Genomic DNA, 19,552 nt, shown 5'->3' with positions numbered 1-19,552 from the left:
GAGGCATCTGTTGGTTGGAGAGCTCCTGAAACTCTACCTGCAGGATTCTCAGACGCTTGAGGCTATTTCTTAAAAGAAAACTAACTCAAATACAGAAAAGACCCTCTATCTACAACAAGCCCACAGACACAAGAAAAGAAACTATGAGAATGTTTTTTTTTTTTATCTAATCAGACCTTTAAATGTCAGTGAAATGGTAAATAAAACACAACTTTTCAAATTCCTTTTCTTATAAACAAGCCTTGATGCTCCATGTCACAGCAAATTTCTCGTTAAATGATAAACACTTGTTTTGTGGTATTTGCATGCCGTGCTGTGAAAACTGGTTTGTTTAAACTGCGACTGCTTCACAACTACAGCTGCTTGAAGGTGCAGAGGACCAAAAACTCCATGTTGTAGCTATAAAACTGAATTGTGGTTAGTCTGAGGAAAACTTTGAACAAACCGCGTCACTGCGAAAAGACGAAAGAGCTCAGCGACGACTTCATGTTGCGATAATAATTACTTGTTTTGCAGTTCGTTGTGAACGTTTTGAAAACATTTCCGACTCTTTTCTCTTCGCAGTTGAAAGTATGGCTCATATGAGCAGATTGTACACAACTGACTTACAGTATGCCGAAGTGTGGGAGTGCAGACTGAGTTTCACTCGACAAAAGGCCAACAGTGACGTCACCTCGCTTGCTTCACTGTGTAACCCCTCTGACCTCAAGAGAAGCGTGTATTGGATGAATCTACGTTTCCACTGCGGTTAAAGATTTTTGTTGACCAAGTCTCCGAACCAAACAATAAACCTGGAACCTCCCAAAACACTGGGAAATTAGGCTTTTTTTTTGGGGGGGGGGACAAGTGGGCCTGTGCTGTCAAGAGCCATGGAATAAAAGACCCCTTCTTAAAAATGAGATCAGCCCTGACATGCAGCTCTAAAGACGCCATTATTTTCAGTCTGCAACATTATTATACCTTACATCAGTAGTGACTCACGCAGCATAACTCTCTTTACATTCAGATTCCTGCCTTCTTTGGCAGCGTTAAAACGCCAGAAACGCCTCTTCTGACTCAATGAGAGCCGAGCGAGGGATGTAAACAAGCGATTGTTTTTGTCATGTGAAAAAACTTCAGCCTCTCTGTCTGGTATCGTTGCCTGACAAAACCAAGCTCGAGGTTGAGCGAATGAGTGCCCCACCACAAGACTCCCACCCTCCAATTCCCTCCGCTTGTACTGTATGACTCCGGAGAACCACATCCTGAGGAGGGGAACGCAATCGACAGCAATGCCTCTGTGAACTGGAAAATTGGTTACACAATGTGAACTTTTCACTGACGAATGTATTGCTCCACTAAAAATATTACAATTACTGCTTTCATTGGGCGCCAAACTCTGGAGAGTGCAGAGACATTTCAAAGAGAAACAATAGCAAAAAAAAAAAAAAAAAAAAAAACCCACAGAAAAACATCAGGCCACTGATCATGGGATGCGATGGGATTCTTGTCCGTATTTGATGTGAGTGCCAAGGTGAGAGCCTCTCTGCTGCCCCTTTCCCAGGGTGCTCTGGAGACTTTGAGATCACAAAAACAAGGACCAAAAGATAGTTGCTTATAATATGAATGGGCAAAACAAATCTACAGTAGCAGCTCTTGCGCCAGAGGAAGAAAGCAGTACTTTATGCTCAGCACAGATAGTGTTTCTATCTAATCAATCAACACACATGGAATTTGCCAGCAGACTTTCGAATGAAGTTCTCACCTAGCAACTCAAACAATGTAAAAGAAAAAAAAACACTGTTAAAGCTCTTTTAGTGGAGGAGTGTCATCCACTGATCCTCATGTTGGCAGTTGGATCCCCATAGACAATACACTGAACCACGGGTAGGTGTGTGTGTGTGTGTGTGTGTGTGTGTGTGTGTGTGTGTGTGTGTGTGTGTGTGTGTGTGTGTGTGTGTGTGTGTGTACGTGCGTGCGTGCGTGCGTGCGTGCGTGCGTGCGTGTGTGTGTGTGTCTGTCTGATCATGTAAAGTGCATTGAGATGGCTGCAGCTGTAAAACTGTGCTTACTGTAAAAAGTACTTACTGATTTAACTACTCCAAAGCGCAGACACAACTGTTATTCCCTTCAAGATTGAATATAAATATGAACATGTTCTTTTCGGGCATTTAGGGCACAAGTGTACAGCTACACATAAATACCAACTTTATCCCCATGTGAGTGGCAGGGGTGGGTTTGTTTGAAATATTTATTGTACTTTTACCTCAACAAAAGGTCATAAATGAAGCGTCGAAAGGTGCAGGTTTATCTTGTTGTGAGGCTATAAATGTAAGGCGAAAGACAATATACTCTGCAAATAGAAATGTTTTGAGCAGAAGAAGACCACATAAAACTCTACATTTTGTTTTGTTTTTGAAAAAGTCTTTATATATCAAAATAAACAAGTAACAAGCGTCACTCCACAGTAGAAAATAATTTATGACTGGAGGGCTTTCTAGAGGACCAAGAGGATTTTTTTTTTTATTGAAGTTTTGAGGCCGCCAGAGGTTCTCTCATATGCTAAAATCTCACTCATTTCACTGTTGAAAAAAGGTAACTATTAAGATTGCATACAACAAAAACCCATGAGTATGAAAAAAAAGAAGAAAAAACCACTGGCTTTTTTTGGGGTGTGTATGCTAATGTGCTGAATTCTATCTACCAAAGTTCTCTACAGCTCTGTTTTTTTGACAACATAAACTACGGTACTGTTTGGATTTGATAAACAATGAATATAATTGTGCTAATAACCCGGGAGCTTCATGACCATGGTTCCCTCAATCTCATTACAACCTCCTGCCACACCTCTGTTTACCTCCTGTTATTTCTAAGAAAAACCCTCAATAGGTTCAGAGGCCGGCCCCCTTGTAAAGAGGATCAACAGATATAAGCGAGAGCACAATTTGGCAACGCATCCCTGTAATAACACGCAGGCCTATGCAGAACTTTTTGCCAGGCGACTGGAAGAGGAAATAGAGGAGTATAAACAGCACTCACCACAGCCAGGCTCGGGTTTCCATGGTGCGCTGAGGCATCCTTTGGACGACTCACACACACAACATATCGTTCAGGAAACACACGCAAATCTGAGAGCGGGCAAAGAAACAACACAGATCCCGCCGGTTAATAACTTGGCCTCACCTCTAATTATTAGTCCAAGACAGACAGAGGGAATTGTGGTGAATGACTGAATTCACATTTACAAACACCAAGTACTTGCAGTCCCTCGGACCGAGGAGAAAATGACAGTTTACATATGAATGCTGAACTTTATGAAGTGCATGGAACTTTACATTAACTTTGGCTTTTGGGAGTAATAGGACTGTTTCATTGACTTTAAAAGATTAAAGATTCCAAATATTATTTTCAGCGCAATAATAATATTTGTTCCTGTATCATAATAAAAACTCGAACTGTCTGAAGGCCGTCCAGATGAAATGACCGCAATGTGTCACGCGAGCTCAACAGTCAAGACAGGAAAACCCTCAGAGGCCGTTACATAGGCTCCTTTGTGTACACAGGTTGCAATAGACATGTTCCTCATCATCGTCATGGTGAGCTAAAGTTACATTCTGCTTCAAAATATCACCAGGAGCATTGGCAGGACATGATCATCCATTTCTGTCTGCTTTTGTTCTTCCAACTAGTCCAGCAGCTTCTGTTCAAACGTTTCGAAGCATTTAGTCTGAAAACGTTCACATTTCTCATTTGTGGCCATGCTTAAATACACCATGTTTGCCTCACTTGTGTGGTTTGTAAACAATGTCAGCCCTTAAGTTTGGTTAAACTGGGGTATAACTTGCGTATACCTTGGGTGGAGTAAATAACAACGGTGACTAAGAACGATTATGTTGTGGGTGGCTTTGGGTGCTGATTGATTGCTCAAAATCTAGTTGCCAGTTTTCCATTGAATGGTGCAGTGGAAATTCTTGGCCTTTGAACATGAATTCTCAGGCCATCTCCAGGCCAAAAAATGTAGTGGGAAACATTAAGATAAATAAAAGGCGAGGCGAGCAGAGGCCGGAGAGCAAATCGGTTTTAAAAAGCAGATTAATTCTTTCCAGGTGACGTGGGTGATCCCACTCTTTATGTCATTATTAACCCGTCTCTTTAAACCACGTCATCAAGTCGGGGTACAACCTACACAGGTCTCTGTACGTCACTGTGACATTCAATTTTGCGTTTGTCTGTAGGTGTAAATGTGAGTGTGTGTGTGTGTGACTGTGTTTCTCTGTGATGGTTCAGCAAAATCAGAAATTATCCCGGCCATGCATTCTGACCGATTAATTATAGTATTCACATTTTAATCGATCCCACAGCCTTACGGCCTTCCTAAAAGAGTCCAACTTAAACCTTGTTGCCATGAAGCCAATCGCAATAAAAGACTTTAAACAGTCCATTTTATAGCTAATAGAAAGCTTTACGCGATCTAACCGCATATATGCAACGAGCTCAGTGGACCGAATTACACAACCTTTGACCCCAGGAGACTGGCTCTAATTTGATGTGCAATGGACCTGCTGAGAGAAGCCGTCATCTCAGTCCACAGCAGGTCAGTGCTGCCCCAACATCCAGGCCGTGGCCCCCAGGGAGCAGATATTAACTTTACTGACAGGAAGAGAACCATGTTGGTCCCATGAAAAAGGTGGCCATGGGTCACAGGCACTAGATGGGCCGTGGAGATAGATTCTCCCTTCTCTCCAGGGACAGCCAGGCAATCTTTCTCTCTCCCACTCTCAGTAGCTTCTCAAGGGAACCACTTAATGGGCGCCTGTTCTCAACAACACCCTGAGCAGGTAGGGACAGGACATAAAACCAAGTGAGGGGGAAAAAAGTCAACACGCACAGCACAGACGACTTGCTCCTTCTGTGGGAAATTTGGCTGACTGTGAACTATAGAGTGGTCTATTTCTGACTGTTTTCACTGGGACAGATTCACTGAAAACATGTGAGCCACGTACCCTGTTTGACAAGACATCTGAGGTTCGAGTGCCGCTTCAGAAAATTGGCGACCAGGTCAAAGTTTCCCCCTATTGGAAAAAAAAAAAAGTAAAGAGAAAGAAACACAGATATGATGAAAAATGTCATGCCTGACATAAGTGGAATTTACGTGAATAAGTGAAAGTGGTGTCATTCCTCAATACCCTGATAACATACTGTATATTCAGTTCATCGCCATGAGAAAACAAGCTGCTGGCATTCCGATATAATGGAGATGTAGTTTGCATGTAGTTTCCCACAGAATGGTAAATGTCTGCAGATCTTTTCTTCTGGTAGCCTGCCTCTCTGAATTACTCTTCTTTTACGCCACTGACGTGTTACTTATCACCCCATCCATTTGAAAAACGCTCCTCCCACTATTCTTTCACATTTCCCCAACTGTTATGGGACGTGTCACTATCAACAAATTAAAAAAAATCTTCCAACACTGTTCATGAATTTGTAAAATGTCAGTTAAATCGATGTTTAAACTGTACATTTGGTTTTTGCCTGTGCAGCTCTTGGAAGTTTCCAACCTCGCAGCACAGCAGCTTTCCATAATAATTGAAAAAATATGAAACGATATAAAAGTCTGTATGCTTGAGGGAAAAAAAAAAAAAATCACTTTCCTATTAATTTTGTTTTTGTATATTCTTGGCCCTAAATGGGCTTCTTAATGATGGGCCTGGGTGCACAGTCTTTATTAAGTGTGATTTCATTCAGTTTTATTTGAACTGACCTGATGATTTGGTGTGAGCAGAGACACCGCGTCTTGGGTCTCTGCTCTATTTGTCATGGAATGTTTGTCATGCTATGTAAGTTGCGCTGGGCAGAAACAGTGGCCTGTTGCCTAATCTGGCAGGAATTTGTTGACTAAAAGCAAGAGTCTGGCTTACACGCCATCCAGTTGTTCTTCGCAAACAGTGCTGGGAAACGGAGGGACAGCATGCTCACTCTTCGACACCTTTTTGGTACCAATTCTCCTTCTTGGTGTAGTGACTGTCGAGCCACTCAATATTTTATTACCACCTATGACCTATTATTTTTCTCCCATGTTGCTTTTTCCTTGTGAACTCCTCATTTCGGCAGATGTACAATTTTGTCTTTTAGCTTCAGTTAAAGGATTAGACGTCTCCAACCAGGACAAATATGCCCACAAGGCGTGTTTAAGAAGGGAACAAAACTGGGCACACTGCATATCGACAGCACACAAAGCCAAAGTGAACATATTCCTGTTTACTGATGTAATCTTAAAACAACTAAAAGCAGTTAACCATTGTCTTCAAAAACGAACTGTTTTGGACAATGACATGCCATTACAGTGGCAGTTAGCCATAAAACTGTCACAGGTGTATGCTTAAGCTTGCTGGCCAGTGATTAATAGCTCCACTGCTGCTCACTTTTCCCCCTGCTGTTTAAAAATAAACAGCAAGCTGCTTAATAGTTTTTGAGAGAACAAAAAAAAAAAAAAATCATTTAGTTGATCAAGAAATATTGTCAAGCTCAAGTGAAAATTGAAGCAAAGGGTCTTTTAAAATTGATCATATATTGTTTTTTAGTTTTAAAATAAAGTAGGTAAGCATATTTTGGGATTATACAGTAAAATTGCTCTTGGGTTGACAGGGAATAAAACTTGTCAGTTTCACGCCTTTGAGGGAACTTCCAATCCTTAAAAACAATATTATGTGAAATTGTCGCCAACAGCAAAATTCACTTAAGTCAGTTGTTCGACAGTGATTTTCGGATTTAGTGAAGCGATTACGAAAATATCTTGAGACAGTTCAAAACAAAATATGAAATGTGTACACTTTAAAAAAAGAAAAAAGAAAAGAAAGAAATTCTGCAGCAGACACACCTTAGACCAAAGTACTTCTATAGAAAACATGTGATGGGAGTTGACAAATGTTCATAAGAGATAAAGTCAAAGTATTTATCTGTTCCTGAAAAGAGATCATCATTAAGGCTCCAGGAATCAAAGCCTGGGATTAAAATGTCCTAACTTGCAGCATGGAGGGCGTGCAATAGAGGAGCCAGATGACATTCGACAATAATTGGGGATTAAAAAAAACACTTAATAAAACACTTGATCAACAGAACGCTCAGGTAAAGTTGCAATTCTATGTGTATGATGATTCAATCCAATCCAATTCAATTCAATTCAATTCAACTCAACTTTATTTATATAGTACCAATTACAACACAGTAGTTTCAAGGTGCTTTTAACACATAGAAACCCAACAATCAAATCAAATCCACGTGATGACACATTGTTGTTGTTGTTGTCAGTTATTTACACTGAGATTCTAACAAAACAGAGACTATGTGTTAAACCATCGACCTTTAGCTTCAAATTGTGGTTTTTATTCATTTCTGATTCATAATGTTTTGGAGACCCTTTTCCTTTAACCATAATGAGAAGCAGAAGTCAAATGTTTAGTATTTTGGTAGCAAATTCTTTGCAGTTAATGGACCTTGAAGGGTATTAGCCACTGAAATCAGCTTAACTCCGGTGCTGGTGTTTCTGGCTTGTGAATCTTCAGTTTGGGGTTTCTTATTATGGGTTTTTTAAGAAGCTTCCAGGGTTCAGTTCTGATCTGCAACAAATTAGGCATCTAATGGATTGAGGTGAGGTAAGACCACTCAAACATACCACTGTTGAACCAAAAAAGAACTTCTTAAGAAACACTTTGAAGTCATTAAGAATATTTGCCCAATACGAGACAACACATTATCAAGCACATTTTCAAAACGAATAGGATGTAGGCAAGTTGAATTCTACGATCAAAATCGGCCTTTATGGCTGCCGTTATAATTTGGATAGTGCATTTCTAAACCAGGACACAGACAAGTATGTTATATTATGACTTAATTGAACACTATACATATCAAATAATGTAAAAGCACCATTAAAAGACTAATGTCTAAGTCGTGCCTTGTAATATTGTATGGAAATATTACAAGGCATGACTAAGATATTACAAGCTGCATTACAGACTAAATACATTGAGCTGCCTCCATGTGATTCATAAAGAGTGTCAAAACATTCAATAGGAAACTTTCTGAAAAGACGTTGCATGAGCACCCTGTATGGGTACAGCCAACATGTTTGTCATTTATAGCAACAATTCTTTCTTGGGATTAAAAAAAAAAAGGGGGGGATTAATCTTATAATGTGTACATCCTTAACGAGCAAAGCAGTGGTTATATACCCCCCATTCTGGATATCTATGCAGAGAGGAATGTAGATCTGTATCTCTGTTTTGTTTTCTCTGTCTACGCGGGGTCCAGGAGGGACCAGGAAGCAAACATCTTTCATTGCACATTCATGGCCCTTTATGTTTGCAGACGCTCTGATTTGGTCCGTTAAGAGACTCTTTCGCCTCATGTCTCGCTCTACAACTGTTCTCACCGCTTTCTCTTGGCGGGCCGAGCTCGCTAATTCCCAGGACAAATTTGACAGGGATGTCTGGACACAGAGTTGGGAACCAGTGCAACGCCATCAGCTGTTGCTTCGATTTTTATAACGTCCTGCACAGCACAGAGTTGCTCTTGGCCTCATGCCCAGGTTCTCTCGTGCTAAGCTTACATTCATGTTTCTCTCTCACAAAGTTTGCTGGTGCGTCCTCTGGGAATAAGTGGCCCCTTTTTGTGGCAACTGTGTCCCACAGTGGTGCAATACCCAAATCTGCAGAGGAGGGACTTTAAATGGATTCATTTGTACATCCTTGAAGAGAAGATGGTCTTGCTTAATTGTTTTGAAATCCAAGGCAAAATAGTATTATGGCGGGTCAAATCAAATCAAACAGTAAACAAGCCAGCACTCCATGTTTTCAGAAATGTGGTTGATAATATTGTAACTGCTCGTTTGGAAAGACTTCTGCCATCTTGTAATAAACCACAGAGCAACTGCGAAAAGAGACTTGAGACTCCACAGAGCTGGTGCCAAGGCAGTACTGTACTTCGAGAAAAACACACACACACACACACACACCCACAACACACACACACACGCACACACACACACACACACACACACACACGCACGCATGCACACACACACACACTGCAGCTTTCACCGCTTCCTGGGAAAACAATGAGAGGAAAGAAAAGTCAACAAACTAAAAGGCGTCCACAGTGACCAGGACTGTAAAATGGAACCGACAGGGGTGAGAGGCATTCAGACCAGGGTCAAAGGCAAACCCCCATGGAATAGACTTCATTAACTTCAGCCATATCCTGAGGAGATCATTAAAACAGCCATAGAAAACATAGCCTACTTCTTCTCGCCATCTGCATTCCTGGCAGCCCAGGCTGCTGTGACTCACACAGGAATCCATAAGAATGTCTGCTCTGATATGGAAGGTTTCCAAGCAGGTCATCACCGTGCAAAAACTTGACCACAATGAGTTTGTGATCTTGGTGCATTTAAAGGCCCTATAGTTAGCAAGTTATCTTTAAACTCTCTCTAAAATAACCTGACGTACGTCTAGTAAGACCTGCTAACTGGAGCTACAATGCAATAGTAATGATTCTAGGGCTCTGTAGTTCTTAAGGCAAGTGTGTCAAATAGGGAAGTATGTTTCCACACAAGTGTTTCCACACAAAATTCAAGGTAATCTGAAATATGCAGTATGTCAACATACTCTTCACTCTGTAATTACTTACTACCTTAATTTATTTAGAATGTAGATTATTTTATTTTTTGTTATCAAACACATTCTTTTTGATGAAGATATAGGTAATAAGAGTACACCATATACAGCTCACATAGTACATTAGATGTATATAAATGTATGTGGACTGCGCAGCATTGTAGTGGATAGGACTGTTGCCCCTCAACAAAGACATCGCTCGTCCGGGTTTGCGTTGGGCTTGACATTTTCTGTGTTCTTCCTGTGTGTGCATGGCCAAAAACATGCATTTGAGGTTAATTTGTAAGCATTTGCCCTGTGATAGACTGTTGACCTGTCCCAGGGTGTGTCTGCCTATAATCAGCTGGGAACGGCTCCAGTGTTCCGTGACAGGACTGGATAAAGCGGTTTGTAGGATTGAAATTTAGTGATGACGCAAAGTTAAGCAACATCAGACTACTAGATATCAACAAACAGCTTGCAAAACAATCCTTCGCATGTGTAGAACATACATCAACCGCCATTAGTGGGTTACTGATACCACCTCGGCTGCATCAAGATCCGAAATGGTTTGAGATTAATTTGTTACATTAGGTGTTAAGGGGTTAAAAATTTGGGAGAAATCTGACAAGCCAGCAGCTGCATGCAAAGGCAAGTTTAACAGAAATCAGATTTTCGCCATGCATGGGCAGGCATTGTGCGATTTGCTCCTGTAACCTGATTCCTCTCATTAATCAAGTTTCTAGTGTGCATGTTAATGTACTGACTCAATGTCAGGAGAACTGTAATTCCCACGCAAACCCCTTTATGAACAGGAGTTGAATCAGCAGGACAGTCAGACATCAGTGCCTGAGAATCCTGCTCCTTTGACATCCCTGCTTTGATGTGGACCTCCTCCCTCTGTCCTCAAGTGTGGGTGGAGAGTTGGGGCTTAGAACGAGAGAGTGGGGTGGGGTGGTGAAGGATGAGAGAGCATGAGGAAGTTACCCATATGTAAGTGGGGGCTTTCCTGGAAGGACATCACTCTCTGTGTGCAACTGTAACTACGCAGAGCACTGTGTCTTATCATCCCGCACAATGTCCACCTGAAACAATATTTGCACATGAGTGTTCAATTTAACATTTGGGTGACCTCTTCATCGCAGTTACAAAATACGCCGCAGCATGGTGGCTCAGGCCAACCCATAATGCAAGCATGTGACTAAAGTGGAGGGGAGTATTTTTTTTTCGGAGCACAGAACAATTATCGAGGGGAAAAATATATTTTTCTGAAATATAATCTGATGTCGCTGTGATATAAAATGTCACATTCAATCATCTTTTCTCTTAATTAGCTCAAAACGCCACAAGTATCCCAAAATGGAGCCACTGTTTGTCCAAAGGCATTCACATTGAAAATAATACAATTGCATTACAATCTTTTGGTTTAGTGCTACATACAGTAGTTTGGAGACTTGAGCTCTGCAAAGTGTTGGCCCTTTAAAACGCAGACCAAGGTTGTGCTGAAGGCTGTCTCTGCTTGTCAAGTCCTCTACAAGTCCACAAACCCGTATTTAGAAATGCAAATACGTGATCCGTGACACACATAGTGATGCTCCCAAGATATTGCTAACAGTGTCTAATGAAAATGGGATTGGAGGACGTTGACTTGAGGCAAAAAAAAAACCAATATATTTTCAGCCAGATCTTCATAATGTGTGGATATTTAAAGTATTTAAAATCATTGACCTGATGTGAGCAAAATGCATGGGAAAGTTCAAGGCTGACAACAAAACTGTGGTTGCCTTTTGTAGCAGCTATTTGAAGCAGACATTTCCTAACAACACAAGGCAAATTTGGCCTGCTGCACTGCAGTGACACCTGCCTACGAGAAACTGAAGGGCACATGACACAAAACCATTTCTTTCAACGACGAGCAAAGAGCATCTTATGCGTGCTTCAGGAATTCCTGAAACAAGGCACTCTGGTCAGGCTGAACACTCAGCATGAGTTCAAGAGAGTGTGTGCCGTCTCCCAGACCAGATTGTGGTGAAAGGGAACAGTCACATGAATGTGATCCGTGCTCAGGCTCAGGCTCAGGCCCTAATTATATGGGAAAAGAGTGTGGTGTGACAGCTATGGCGGGGATTGTGGTTGTGTCCTAAGAGACTGCAGCTGACCCTGCGGAGAGGGAGAGAAAGTGAGAAAACATAAAGAGGCGACATGAGGCGAGTGAAGGAGTGCTGAGAGGAGAGGAGAGGAGAGGAGAGGAGAGGAGAGGAGAGGAGAGGAGAGGAGAGGAGAGGAGAGGAGAGGAGAGGAGAGGAGAGGAGAGGAGAGGAGAGGAGAGGAGAGATTCAGGGAAAACAATAAAGATAAATGCATGTGCATATATGTGCAGTAATAGAGAGGGACGGGGGCTTGCAGTGGAGTCAGGCTGTCCTATATGTTGCTGCTGAGTAAGGCCAGGGGTTTACAGGAAGGATTTAAAGAGCCACAGTAACACCACAAAGCATCAGGGGGAAAGGGGGTTACCCAGCAGGGGCCATGGAGAGGGGGGCAAGTGGAGAAGAGGGGCAGACTGGCTAGAGCAGTTACTCTGATCGGGATCCATTTCCAGCCCGGGCCTTGGAATTCCTTTGTTCCTGTCACAGGTCTCCATTTCCCTCTCGCCTTAATCCCAGCCTGCCTCACGCCCAGTAACACAAAGCAGGGCAGGTAACTCTGCCACAGGCATGCCTCTCCATTTACAGACACCAGTTCCCACATGACAGCCACTCATAAAAATAGGAAATGCTGATGCAGCAGCAACAAGGAGCGAAGTGGGTTGATGTAGGTTGTCACTACAAAAATACTAGTGGCACGATTGTCTTGCCGCGGGGTGTCACAGCGGGAGACGGGGAAGACGAAATTCACTTGTTCGTGTTAAAATAAAAGCTATAAACTTTGTGGTCACAAAAAAAACACAAAACCTTACAAATCATTTTAGCCTTTAGCCCGAAGGCCTTCAATACATCAAATAAGCCCACAGAGCTAAATCTGTTCCTGATTCTTGGACAGAGGAAAAATTAACCATTTCCCCTGCAGTGTCTACACTCCACCACATTCTTCATTGGAAGGGAGATGGTCATTCGTAAACACATTCTCCAAGAGTGAAGCTATCCAGCAACACTTGTGCTTTTCCTGCAATGGCCGTGGCCAGGCTGCCTTAAGCCCCCTTCATAGGCCTGCCAAGAGGAGTCAGTGGTACACTGTGCAGCACTTGCAAAGCCCTCTCCCACGGCTATTAGTGACCATTCATCTGGGGAGCCTGGGAAAATGCCTCTCCAGCCTGCCGTGGCCATGGGGAAACAGGCTGGCAGGTGTTCCCTCCCTCTAAGCCCTGGCACCTGTGTGGGGAGAGAAAGGAGGAACCAGCTCTGCCATGGGCTCAAACGGACTCTAGGTACCACTTCGTTAGGGCTTTCCTAACTCCTCCAACTGAGCGGAAGACGCTAAAATCCAAGGCCGAGCTCTACCTGAGCTCTGCCTCACACGGGGAGATCAATGCGGTTGTATCAATACTAGCAGCAGATGCATGACATCTGGTAATGTGCTTTGGCAATTTGAAATGGCATGTTAACTAAATCCATGTAAAATGGGACCTATCAGTTTACACTCAAACTATAACCAAAAATATACACAATTATGGACTTCCAAAATCAATATCCCCCTAGAGATAAAACACACTTCAGTGCCTGCTGAGCAATGTGAGTAAATTGAATTTAATCTACTGAGAAAGGGAAGCGATATTGGCAATATGATGTGCTGTTAAGACAATCTCACCTGAAAAGAATTTCTGCAAGAAACACGGAAGTACATGTGACACTTGTTTTTTTTGTAGGGCATAACTAACCCTCCCTTATTCAAGTCTCATCTTAAATGATAAAAAATATGTCATTCTCATACACATTATCCACTCATGTGAGTTCATCGGTAAATACAGATGAATAGGAATAGAAGTGAAGGTGTGTCCAACATGGGTCACCACTGAGAACTCACAAGTGATCTCCCAAACTCCTCTTTCTCTGGACTTCTAAAGTCTCGCATATCCACTCTGCAAGTCTGGAGCCAAAATGCTTGGTGGGAAAAGTTGCTGCTTGTTCATCTCTCTAAAAACATAAATAAATCACATTTCTATGAGCTAATCACGAAGTTTCAAGTAGCCTTGGAAAAAAAGGTGGGGGTGTGGTGGGAGGGGGGGGTGGCCTCTGCAGCTGAGATTTAAAGAAATGGCTCTTAAATATCTGTTGGCAGAGCGCATGGGATAAACTTTCTCGGACATGTTCACTATATGCTACACACGCATACAAGACGTACTCAACACAGCATGTACACACAAATAATACCGCCAATAGAGATAACTGGAATACAAACACTTGAACTGGAGGGCCTTGGAATGCTAAAAGCCGTTGATGGCTCATTTGAAGTGCCAACAGCTGAGCCTGTTACGCTGTTCTTACTGCTGTCTGGTGGCGGAAGCCCCTGTGATTTTATACTGGCACTCGCTCAAACACCACCTCACACAGTCCCACAACCCCCCCCCCCCCCCATCCACCCCCCCGTTACCATCCCACACATAGCACAACAGTCCATTTGCCTATTTTTGGCTGCTTCGTCGTCAGTCTCACCACGCCGGCCACCTTTGTATGCAACAGCGTGCATGCACATACACGTATTCTCATTGAAAGATATTAACACTGATTCTGCTACCACATGACAAAATGCAGCTGAAACAAATGCTAATGCGTCCTCTGTAGAGAAATGGCTTCCTCTCGCTGCAATGGACAGTCTGAGCATCCTGTGAGGATTAGCAGGTTAGCGTTTGACCTGCTTACAGAATAGGCGACCCCAATACTTAATACCTACCCTGAGGTTTGCTGGGCTTCCCTCCCTAAGTCGATAGTCCGTCCTCCCCTTTTTATGGCTCCTGCCTGCCTGCTCACTTCTCACAGTCACAGTCTCCACCTTTACTGCTCAACCGCCTCGCTCACATGGGACAATGAAAAGACCCAAGAATGTCATTACACTCACTTAAGACCTTTAATAGGACTAGAGCACAGCCTGTTTGAGGCGCTATACCTTTTCATGTTCTGAGTGGGGAAAATTATCCGATATGGTCGGGAGTCATGTTCCACCGGTTACATTCTTTTTGGCAAAGCCGCAAGGAGCTTAATCATTTTTACATGCATATTTCACTGGTGAAATACCGATAGTCCCCTTGTTCATGCAGTGAAGTGAATTTGTGTGTGTGCAAGTGTATGTATGTGTGCAGCCTCAGCCTGTGATCTCCATCATTAGAGATGTCTGTCTCTCCTCGGTCTGTCATGGGGAATATGAGTCAGGCTTTTCAGTAACCGTACACCATCAGCTTGTTCACACCTAACCCAGGGGGAGGATATATCTCTCAAACTTAGTTTCACTCTTTGGACTTTCACAGGTTTTGATGTGTATGATCTCTTGTGTGCATGCAATATGCAAACAGTGACAACAATGAAGTCGTGAACTTTGCAAAGGTCGAACATGTACATGCACATGCAGGTATGAAGACGCTGAATGGATGGCAGGTCGAAGTGCGTGCGCTTGTGTTTTTTTTTTTTTTTTGGGGGGGGGGGGGGGAGGTAGCGTGAGAGGCAGAGCTGCAGCCGCAGGAGAAACTTTATGGGGCCGACTGCCCTGTAATCCCACTCTCACAGTCAGGCCTGCCCTGCTGAGTGAGCCCAGTTTAACTGCCCTTAACTGCTACCTGTGACAAACCTGTCTGTCTAAGAACACGCAGCTGGAGGTTCCTCTGATGCTTGCTTCACTATGCTTCAAAGGCATGTGTGTGGGTGGCTGGGAGAATGCATTCACAGAAGGATCAACAAGGATGCTCTGCATTGCCTTCTTCATACAGAAGCATGATTCATTGATTTTTCTTGTGGATATTCTTGCATGAATCACAGCAGCCCATTTCTGATGTTATCAATTGAGCTACAAGTGCAGATAAAGAAAGGTACGCCCAACGCTACACTGAGAAGCTGGGTCGGATGAGGCTTTGTAATGGATCTACCAATGCATCCGGGACATACTAAGTTAAACTGTTAAACCACACAATATGAAAACTGCTATCAGCTTTTGCTTCTACAGGTCACACCCTGGGCGTAGGGCGCCACCGTGTCCCAACTAGTTTTGCTGTCTTTCCGCCTACACTCTCCTCAAAGACGTAGTCGGGAAATATTTTTCGGACTACTTTGGCACTCTTTCTTTTCTTCTCGGTCTAATCCCATGGTCCACCTCCAGGCACATAGCAATGCTCATGAGTTGAGCTTTGATTGCGTAAATAATGATTTTGACTTTGGAGCTAAAGTAAATCATTTTGTGTTTTGAAAATCCGATGACAGACACACCCATAACAAAGAAAGGTATGAAGAAGATGATTTCATTATACAGGTATGTGCAACAGAGAATTCAAAACAAAATAAACAACACCTGTCAGAATCACTGACCCACTTCCAAAAAGGTGAGGATGCTGTGTTACATGTGAATTACAGCAGAATGCAACGATCTGCAAAATTGTATTCTTAATAGAACATAGATGATCAATTTGATAATTTCATGGGAAATTGTAGCTCATTTTGAATTTGATGAAGGCCACATCACTCAAAAAGGTTGGATCAGCACCATCTTCATCAAGGTGCAGCATTCTCTCTTTTCCTAACAACTGTGTGTAAACGTTCATGAAGAGAAGACACTGGCTGAGAAGAGGAGTTTTGTCCCATGTCCCATTCTTGTCACATGGTGCATATTCGCTGTTCTTCAGTCTCCGGTCTTCAAGCTTTGATGGAGCCTTTTCAGATTAAAAAGCGACCTACGCTATTCAAAGATGCATGTTTTCAAACTATCTGTTGATTATATATTATATATTTGACCCTCAGCCTTGTCTCTTGTACAAAAAGATATCTCCTGTTACTGAGTGTTATGATATGATATCACACTCAGTAGATGGTGGGATCCTCAATGGGTTTTCTGTTTAAATGTTGAGGAACATTTTCAGAGTTGATGCAATATGTCACTGATTCTCAAACTTTGTCTTTACTACTGAGAAGCTGTGCATCTCTAAAATCCTCCATTTAGCCACAGCATTACCAATTAACCTAAATAACTGTTAAAATCCCACGAATCATTATAATTTGTGACAATTACTTTCTAAATCTTGACTCGTCATTGTTTCACGTTTTAAGTTTATACTGCTGTCATCAAATTCAAAATGAGGTCATATTTTCCATGAAATGATCAAATCTTTCAACATTTGATATGTTGCTTATGTATAAGGAGTAAAATATGAGTTTTTGATCTTTGCAAAATATTGCATTCTCTTTTTTATTTACAAATAAATGTGTCCCATCATTTTGAACATTGGGGATGTACCTTATAACAAGTAAAATAAACACTTCAAATACATGAAGAAACAGTGTTACACTCAACAATGGATGGCAACGCAAGGATTAAAATTCAGATCAATGCAGAATACTTTATGTGAGAGCAGAATAACAGTCACTAGTTGATGTGTTACCTTCAACAACAAAAGCTGAAGCAGGTGCGAGCTCCTTCTTCTGTTTGAGATGTCTCCGATTATGAAGGAACTCGGTGTACTGCTTAACTCTCTGGTCCACAGAGTCTTGAACCAAGGCTGCAACATCCTGAAAACAGTTTGTGTATAACTGATTTACAGCCGCAGAAGGAAAGGTCAATGATGAGAAGAGGCAAACAACAAGAAAGACAGCAGTCTCATGTGACAAGCGGGCATGGTCACTTCACAAGTGGCTGGAAGCGACATGGGAACAGTTTAGCAACAATAAAAAGAGAAAAGGCTCAAAGTCATTTTAGATTCTACGCTGCAGCCGTCTATTTCAAAAGGCCCGCAGCAGAACAGAAGCCACGTATTCGCTCACACACTTATTCACAGGCGCGCCCTACTCCCTGTGTCTGTACCTCGATGTGGTCTGTAGTAAACCAGCTGGCGTCCTCTTGGCCGCCCAGGGGCAGTACGTAGAGATCCACCAGCACAGCAAAGTTCCCACACTGTAACACAAAGAGGAAGGACAGCCACAGGTTGCTGAGGGGCATTGAGCTCACAGGCAACAAAGAAAATCAGAGTGAGGGTGATTGACAGCGAGACAAACCACAACGACCCCCTGTGTCCTCAAACATCACCCCAGGCCTCTCACAGCGGTCCACTCCCTCTTGTTTCTCTGTCTCGCCATTTCTCTACCAATCTCTTTACAAAAAGTTGAGCCCAGTCTGTCTCCTCATATTTCTCTTCTCTGAGCATAAAAAAAATATATATATATATATTTCCCTCTTCTATGTTTATGCTTTGAAATACTGTCACAGCCTCAGGTCATAATAGGCAACAGAGAAAAAAAAGTCTTAAATGTAACACAGAAATGAGGATTATCCTACTTTGTGTGACAATGTGACAAAACTTACCATTTTTTTTTTTTTTTTTACTGCCTTTAAAAATTGAGGCTGCAGAGAGGATTCCTGTAACATTACGTCCTTGTGTCAATGACAATAAGCTACATGGGACGGAGGAGCCAGAAAATGCCTCTGCTGGTTAAGTTGCTGTTACATCTTTCTCAGTCTAGCCTGATTATGGTTTACACATGAGTGCAAAAGCTGCCCACTGCAGAGAGCAAATGGATGTGGGTCTCGTGTGAACTTCGCCTCTCTCTGGACGAGGAAGTAACGGATGGACTGAGACCACCCACAACACAATGCAGACGAGTGCGGCTCCAAAGCCAGAGTGATAACACAACAAACAGACATGAAGTGAACGGGGGAGAACAAAATCGCAATCATAAAAAAAGGCAAAAGCCAAACACAGATTTTCAGGCTCACGGTGTTGAAATGGAAAAGAGAGAGCGCGCCGACAGAAAAGGTTCCTCATTTAGAAACGGCGAATACTTATGCACAGTAAAAGCTTTGTTTTGAGCCAGGCTCATCCCCTGGGCTAAAGTATCACAGACGGGATGACTAAACTCAGCAACCCAGACTTGTTGGATGTTCCTATGGCCTCGCTGTCAGGATGACGCGAGTGAATGAATTAACAGGGTGTGTAGGGGAAGGCCCGAGCCCTACTTCTAGACATAAGTGCACACTTCTACAATCCAAATTTTGTCTACTTGTCCCCCTTCTTGTTTACAAAGGACTCTTTATTGAAAGTAGAAGATTGATTAGGTTTCCCTTACTTTTTTTAAAACTATACTTGGACTGTGAGGCTCTCGTCAGATGGGATTAAAAGACTATACCCCGACTTAGAGCAAATAAAGCTGCCAAATATTTTACATGACTTTTTCTCCATTACAACACTTTCCTTTCTCACTGCCTGTATGTAAATAATACATGACAAGAGGCTGCTTTCTTACTTCTCCCTGGAACTCAACGAGAGGAAAGGGTGCCCCCATATGACCAATAAGGGAACATTTTTAGTTGTTTCTAATTTTAGTCACAGCTTGTAATCTTTGGCTTCTAATGCAGAATATCTTCAGTCCAGGACCTCTCACGTGAGTCAGAAAGTCCAGATAAGATATGTGCTCCCCAGCACTGCAGATAATGCACAAAGTGGTCATGCAAAATATTACTGTCACAAAGAAAATGATGCCCGGAACCCAAACAAAGCCTGTGTAATGTGCTGAGTTCTCATGTATGAAATGTGTGTATGCTCCCTGTCAGTATCAGCTCGTCCCTACAGACCAGGATTCTCCTCACCCTCTGACCTTTGTCTCACAGCGGCCCACTGGTGCCCAGTGGCCTCCTACAATTACTCATGTGTGAGAAAGCCTAGCAACAAAGGGTCAGACCTTGTCAATCAAACCACAGAGTCCAACTGACAGACTTGGCACATGCAAAATAGCTTT

General features: G+C 42.6%; 1 protein-coding gene across 1 annotated transcript in view; it reads right to left on the bottom strand.

Moving 5' to 3' along the window:
• slx4ip (SLX4 interacting protein) overlaps positions 1-19,552 on the bottom strand; it is a gene marked incomplete at both ends in the record, with an annotated part of 31,829 nt that overhangs the window by 6,710 nt on the left and 5,567 nt on the right. Inside the window, 4 exons of the mRNA XM_080508073.1 lie at positions 3,019-3,107; positions 4,983-5,051; positions 17,206-17,332; positions 17,625-17,714. Coding sequence (XP_080364199.1) covers positions 3,019-3,107; positions 4,983-5,051; positions 17,206-17,332; positions 17,625-17,714 — 375 coding nt within the window. The remainder of the gene's footprint in view (positions 1-3,018; positions 3,108-4,982; positions 5,052-17,205; positions 17,333-17,624; positions 17,715-19,552) is intronic.

Source organism: Blennius ocellaris (assembly GCF_963422515.1).
Source record: "Blennius ocellaris genome assembly, chromosome: 13".
Taxonomy (NCBI): domain Eukaryota; kingdom Metazoa; phylum Chordata; class Actinopteri; order Blenniiformes; family Blenniidae; genus Blennius; species Blennius ocellaris.
The sequence above is the reverse complement of the archived record's forward strand: the minus strand, read 5'-3'. Positions and strand labels throughout refer to the sequence as shown.